At 36.7% G+C, this 7,377-nt stretch overlaps 1 protein-coding gene across 1 annotated transcript in view; it reads right to left on the bottom strand.

Annotated features, from left to right (window-relative positions):
- The window catches only part of LOC105172012 (F-box protein SKIP16), a 6,964-nt gene continuing 620 nt past the window's right edge, over positions 1,034-7,377 (bottom strand). Inside the window, exons 2-5 of the mRNA XM_011093335.2 lie at positions 5,090-5,812; positions 3,598-3,816; positions 2,504-2,610; positions 1,034-1,388 (exon numbers count right to left, since the gene is read on the bottom strand). Coding sequence (XP_011091637.1) covers positions 1,310-1,388; positions 2,504-2,610; positions 3,598-3,816; positions 5,090-5,812 — 1,128 coding nt within the window. The 3' untranslated portion in view covers positions 1,034-1,309. The remainder of the gene's footprint in view (positions 1,389-2,503; positions 2,611-3,597; positions 3,817-5,089; positions 5,813-7,377) is intronic.

Genomic DNA, 7,377 nt, shown 5'->3' with positions numbered 1-7,377 from the left:
AGAAAATGCAAAAAAATGAATTACTACTCAACAAAAGTTTGACATAATATACACGACCCATATATATAATGTATAACTACATTTGTATACAACTGAAAGTTATAATATATTTGAGCTTCTCATTGTTCAACTGCATAAGCACACCAATTTATTCAACCAGGTGGTAAATCTATTCTATTGGCATAAATCATGCACATTGACGCATCCCGTTTGGTTGCATTTTCACCCTCAAATGAGCGATTATAACACCTCTTAAGTAAGGATTCAGGGGGCAACGTCTACTCAGCCACAGGTAGAGTGGGAGCTTCTTTTTGTCCCACATCGTAGCAATATGTTGATAGTACTTATTGCATAGTGATCTAACTTCACTAAAACTTGGTAACCGGCACCACCAATCCTGGCAAGGGTTTTTGTGGACAAACTGAAAATAGAAAAAAAGAAAAAAGAAAAAAAAAAGAATTTAAACAAACACATTTCACATTAACTTGACCCAAAAGAAACCTCCTACCTGAAGTAAACTTCTTCTTCTCCTTTAACCTTCAATCGGAATGATCAAACCAACCCACTCGAGATGAAGACCCTAAAGAAGCATGAAGAAAACTAATTCTAATGTGCTTCTTAAACATTATTGTTAAATCACGTAAAGACGGCCAGTATTTTCCCTGTTGGGCAACACATCCACAATACGCCAGGCTGTGTTCTTCCCAACCTGGCCTTGTAAATTCCAATACGTTACAGGTTAGGGCCATGTTGCGCCACACAGTTGTATTCTTCAACTCCTTTAGTTCTAACACCCATCTTAACAATAGGACCAAAATCATAAAAATTCAAAAAATTTAAGGACCAAAATAATGGTATGTAAACAGGGAACAAAAACAAAAAATTAGCTATATATAAGGGCCAAAAATATAATTTAGCCCCAGTATAACTTAGAGGAGTTCTCCAGTAAAAGCAGAGAAAGACCGTCGAGACTTCATTTGATTCTACGGATAAAGAAGAGATTGTGATTAGGGTAAACAAAAAGCAATCCAAATGGAGAAAAACAAAATCAGAGCAAAATTTAGGAAAATCCCTCTTCCAAATGAATGTATTCCGCAGTTGTTTCTTCCTAATCTATGGTACAAAGCAAATATGCCGTTATTCCTACCCAAAACAAGCTGACACATTGTACTCTATAGCGTTGGACACTCTTTACATATAAAATACAAGGACAAACCAGGCTTCAACAATGAAAGAATGCATATCCAAACATATCAAAAACAGCATTGCATTAAAGCCCCATTAATTGACTCTTAGCACACCAGTTTTATCAGAAAATGTAGTTTGGCAGTTGAAGGGGGAAGCGAGCTACTTCAACTGCAAATGGGCTACCTTTTGCATCTGCTAACCTGAAAACAGAAGAATAATAAGTTACTTAGGCAACATATATACTCAGGCGCATGCCTGCATACACACAAGAGAACTGATCAGTTTTGCAAAATAAACCAAGGCCCAACCCACACCCCAAAATTGACCCCAAGATATGATGCAGAACTGGATAATATTCTTCCTCAAGCAGCTTTCTCTCCATAAAGGAATGTTTTCTTCCAGGTAAGCAGAACTGAAACAAAATTGTCACAAATGACGTGGCAATGTCATTTCTCTTTATATTATCCAATTGTCCGTACTATTACAAACTTTCAAACAAAAAACAATCTTCGAGGTGCCTCAACTGTTGGGTGATATGTGCACAATGCCTGAACAGTCAGACCGATACAAGGGCTATAGGTGGATAGCACCTCCAATCAGCTGCTCATTTAAGCAAGAAACAATCAAACAACTGCAAACCTAAAACAATGATAATTGAAAGGTTGAATTTCTAACTCCACAAAAGGCACTGTTGATAACTTTGGATTGGCTTCACCTTGGTTTTCTGCTGGTCATTAATAATTAAGTGCTAATACATCCCAACTTCACACCTAAAATACTAAAAACAACAAAAGTATGCCTTCCCAAGTTAATTACAAAATATAGCATGACAGGCTGGAGCATGGTTGGCAATTACACCGAATAGACTAAATAAAAAGGCTCGTAAAAGTAGTAAAAGGATGAAAGAGAGAAACTCTGGCTAAGAATCCTTTACAAATGGCCAGAAAAGACTATCTCAAATCACTTAATATTTAGCTCCAGTAGAGTAGTGAAATTGATGCATGCAGAACTGCCACTTGTTAAAATGCAAGAAAAAGAATACAAGTGTGAATACACAACAATACACTAATGATAATCTTCATATTAAACACCTTACCATTGTCTTTGTTTGATTTTTATCTCAGTTCTTTCTTTTTACGTCAGGTTTTTTACGAGTCTAATTAATGCATCTTAGACCAGTAAAGTCAATGGAGTATGAATCTAACTACCACACCTCCATGCTGTGAAAAGTGCATGTTAAGAAAGCAGACAATATTCATCTGCAGGGTTCACAATGAGTTTAATTTGCAAAATCACTGCATAATGATCTCTGTACCTTCCAGGAACAAAAGTAAAAGAGCCTTCAATGGATCCTCGGGAAGCTGGCAAAGATGTACAACTCTCATAAACAAACTCTTCCTCACCAGGATGCAGTAGCGGAAACTGCAAGTATACAATTACGATAATGTCAAATATTAGATGATCCAGGTGAAGAACTGAAAGTTGAATAAATAGGTGACAAATTCCAATTTGAATGGATTAAAGAGCTCCTATGCCATTTGTAGTTTTGTCACACCTTTGTTAATAATTAATAATGTTATGCTTTATATGTCTAGCACCCCTGAGAGCTCTCAATAATATCAGCATACACAAACCTCAATTTTCGTACATTTGGTTACTCTAATGAAACACTTGTGCACTCGCATAATTTTAATTATTTTTGTCTTCTGAGACTGCCAACAGAAGTAATTCTAGCACATGATTATCAACACTTAATTCTCAGTAGATTTCTGATTATAACAAGTAAATGTAGTGCCCCCATATGTGGAGCCGACAGGACTCGAGGACTGAAACCTCTAATCATGGGGTGCGTGCCTACTGCCTACTCCACCTGCTTATATTTTCAGATCCTTAAATATAAGTTCTTTTGCCCATGCCTGGAATAAAATCATAAAATCAGCATCCTGCACTGGGTTTGCAGCTTGCCAGGATTACAAAAAAGTAAAAAGGCAAAAAGGGGGGGGACACAAACCAGTCAATTGCAATATTGGAATAACGAATAATTCAGATGTTAATGAAAGTTTGATTCCACAGCCAAGTTATACACAATGCTGTTTGCTTATTCCGTAGCCTAAGTAACATTTATCTGGCAATAATTTCCATCTTATTGTTCAAAGTTCTTGGTTCAGGTTTAAGTCCAATCAAGTCCACCAAAATTAGATTCACAGCCAAGTTCTACAGAATGATGGTTGTCTGTTCTCTAGCCTAAATATACTTTTGTTTGGCAATCACTGCTCTCTTATTGATGAGAGTTCTGAATTCAGTTTCCAGTCAAATCAAGTTGAACCTGAAATTTCATAGCCATAAATTTCGAGGTGTATATACAAAGCAGAGAGCAATATATCTGACATAATAAAAGTAAGAACCAACCTTTCCTATTACTGCTTCCCCATTTACATCAGAAACAATGGCATCATTAGCGCGTATAATCCAGTGTCTCCAGTATAATTGGCAAGAGCTGAAGGTCATCCCATTGATGACACATCCATCAGGTGAAAGGGACATGCGAATGGAATAAGCAAATAAGAACTTTTCTGATTCATCTTGAAGGTTACTGAACTCGGGCACAAATGCAGCAGAAGCACGCACCTTGAATGAAATGGAAAATTAGTTGCAAACATGATGGAGCAACAATTGATACAACAGCAGCATATTCATACAAATTCATGATCGTAAAGCATACTCAGATGAATTTGGCAAAATGACATTCACGAAATCACGAAGACTGTTTCCTGCACTTAGAACTATCATATGAGGACAATTTATCCCTTTTCTAGAGTATCTTATATGCTCGTGGAAAAGCATGGTTACCTAAATAACCAATCAAAAGCACGGATATTTACCTAACTGTAGAAAACATGTACAAATTGCATCAGGTACTTTTCAGGAAAAGAAGTTCTACATTTTAAGGATGATGAAGGACTGATTCTCAACTCAATCCACCAAACTTAAAAACCTACCTCAAACGAATCTATCAATAAATAATGCACTTTTGGCTAGGTTCACAAAGTTTTCATCACAACATAACAAAATCTAACTGGAGTAAGGATAGCTTTCTTGCTTTAGTTGCATGAAATGTTTTCACATGTATCATTATACGGGAAGCGGCTTCACACTTCACGATTAGCAAGGGACCAGTCATAGTTTCAGTTTTCTTGCCAAGGCCCAAGACTGAGTGAGATTTATTAGTTGACAACTTGAGACTCTACTCCAGGATGTGTCGTATCTCTGGTTGTGGTCACTCAAACTTCGAGTAAAACATGTTCCTCATATGATAATAAATTCTAGATTCAAGCATTCCCATGTCCCAAAAAGGCAACACTTACAAAAAAAAAAAATAAAAGAATAACTGAAAGATTGTGTGCGCAGTGAGAGAGAGAGAAGTTTATCTCCACTTATGCCACTGATAAGAGTAAAAATTCAAGCCCAGTGATTTGAGTATATTAAACAAATAGCAGACAACTAAACCAAGTTCACATATCAAGCATGCCCAGGCCAGACGGTAATATCTATACTTTATAAAAAGAAAAGGTCTTCCACACTCACAAACAGCGGTTAATGACACCACTACACTAATTTTTTGTGAAGCCATAATTGCTCTTCAACTGATAAAATAACTAGCTCATTTAACTTTCCAAGTTTTACATTGATTGATAAATTAGTTTTTTTTCTTTCTTTCTTTTTTATTTTTAATGTATGTATTGATTTGTATACTTTATTTTTTATTTATAATATTAATTCTAATATATTTTAAAGTATGTAAAAAATTTATTCATTATATGCATGTAGGAACAGCGTGCCACAACGGCTAGTACTATTATAAAGTAGGAGCATGTGGTTATAGAGGTAGAATATTAGCTACCTTAACACCATTTGTTATGGCAGAGGAGCAGAGGGGTGGTTTTTCAGGGAATAGATTGATGCTCCGGATTTTTCCTTCTTTGCGAACTTTAATGATGCCATCTTGCAAGCGACGACCATGTTCTTCAAGCCACAATAGCATGGCATCCTGCTGTTGGTTACCTGCTGCATCATGAACTGAACTGATCAATGCATCTGGCACGCAAGGCAGCATTTCTCCATCAGTCACTAGATTTCTTGTGCCAACAAAAAGTTGACCGCTGCTGCAGTTTAAAAAGAATATTTTTTCACTGTAAGTAGCAGAAGCTGCGACAACTATATACTTAGATCTGCTGCTGAATCCAAGCTGATGCATAATACCCTTGGTGTCAAGTATCACCTGGCGCAAGGGTAACAAGAACACATTCACCAGGTGATCATATAAAGCATACCCGCCAATAATACCCAATAAACTTGTAGGTAAGCTTCCAGTAAAATGTTCATTTGGTAGTTCTTGACCATCACAAAATCGATAGAGAACCCTAGTAGGTAGAGGTAGTTTTATTTTCAAAGTGTTCTCAAACTCCTTGAGTGCATCTTCAGATGCACCTTTCCGCAAAGTAGGCAAAACCTCTGGGAAATTTACTGCCAACCATTCCTTAAGTTTGCTCCAACAATTTTTAACTCGTATAACGAGTGGCCATGGATACATGGAAAATTCTTCCCGCCATGCTGTATAAGCTGCCTACAGACAAGGGTTACAAAGTTCAGATTAAAATATTCAAAGACACACAACATTAGCAAGAGATGCCCTTTACTAATGACTTGAAGAAAATTTGCGAAATAGGAGAAGAATGAAATACACACATCAACAAAATGAGGTGGATTACATACACTCTTAAGCTACCCCACAGTAACAGTAGCAATACAAATCAATGGGACAAGTATAAAAAGATTCCAATACACGTCTTTAGTGGAGTTACTTTTAAGGTACTACTCTTATGTTCCACCACAACAGTAGTCCACAATCAACCGATGCATAATATTGTTTTTCACATTCAGGATATTTTCTATAAAAATGAATTAGGTAAATTACATTTTGTCATCCTGTTTTTACATTTTGCTATAGGAAGTGTTTTTGGTGTTAACTTATCATTTCAACTTTGCAAAAATTTGCACTTTGCCATAGTAGTCAATGGCGCGGAATGGCGCGCGCCATGGCGCATGGCGCAAAAGGCGCAGCCCTCGCGCCATACGGCGCCCATGGCGCACGCCTTCAGAATGGCGCAGCCATAGCGCGCGCCTGGGCGCCTTTTCGGCGCTGCCCAGGCGCGCGCCAGGTGCGCGATGCAAGAAAAGGGCCTGGGCGACCTGGGTTTTGGCTGGGTTGCCCAGGCCCATGAATTAAAAAAGAAAAATTAAGTTAATAAACCCTAATTTCCAAAATATAAAAGGAATTTCCTAAGTATAAACCCTAATTTCCTAAGTTAATTTTTGGCGTGTACAGCAGTACAAGCTCTAATTATGCCGATTGAATCATTTTTGGCGTGTACAGCAGTACAAGCTCTAATTATGCCGATTGAATCTTTGAAATTGATGTCATTTTATTAATCTTTGAGTGCTTTAATTGTTCTGTTAGTGTTTTTTTTTGGGATGATTTAATTATATGAAGTTTTGTTATGTTCAATTTGTTGTTTTATATGTCTTATTTAATATGAAGTTTTGTTATGTTCAATTTGTTGTTTTATATGTCTTATTTAACTCCTTGTACATTAATCTAATCGAAATAATACTAATTATATAAATATATAGATTATCTCTTATATTTGCGCCATCCTTTGAAAAGGCGCGCGCCGCGCCATGCGCCGTGCGCCATGGCTCCAGGAGCCCTTGGCGCCATTGTGCGCCGTGCGCCACTGACTACTATGCACTTTGCCATATATGACAGTTTTTTTTTTTGTTGATTTTTCTACCGGAAAAATATTACATATTGTGCATATGTGAAAAATATCATCACATAACGATTGAATATCATATGTGCACTACATCTGGTGGTTTTTTAACCAAAAAAAATACTTGGTTGAAAAACAGTTTTAAATGGCAAAGTGCAAAGTTTCGTAAAGTTGAGATGGTAAATTGATAAAAGAAAAAATATTTAGACCACAAAATGTAAAAATATCATAGTTCGGATGAACAAATATAATTAGTCCAAATGAATTTATCTTATACACTTTCAAAACTTTAACATCTCCAAAACCTTCCAATATATTCAAATCAGCAATTATACTCAGAAAAAACTCTACCTCTTTA

Source organism: Sesamum indicum, linkage group LG10 (assembly GCF_000512975.1).
Source record: "Sesamum indicum cultivar Zhongzhi No. 13 linkage group LG10, S_indicum_v1.0, whole genome shotgun sequence".
Taxonomy (NCBI): Eukaryota; Viridiplantae; Streptophyta; class Magnoliopsida; order Lamiales; family Pedaliaceae; genus Sesamum; species Sesamum indicum.
Note: the sequence above shows the minus strand (reverse complement) of the source record. Positions and strands in the feature narration are given on the sequence as shown.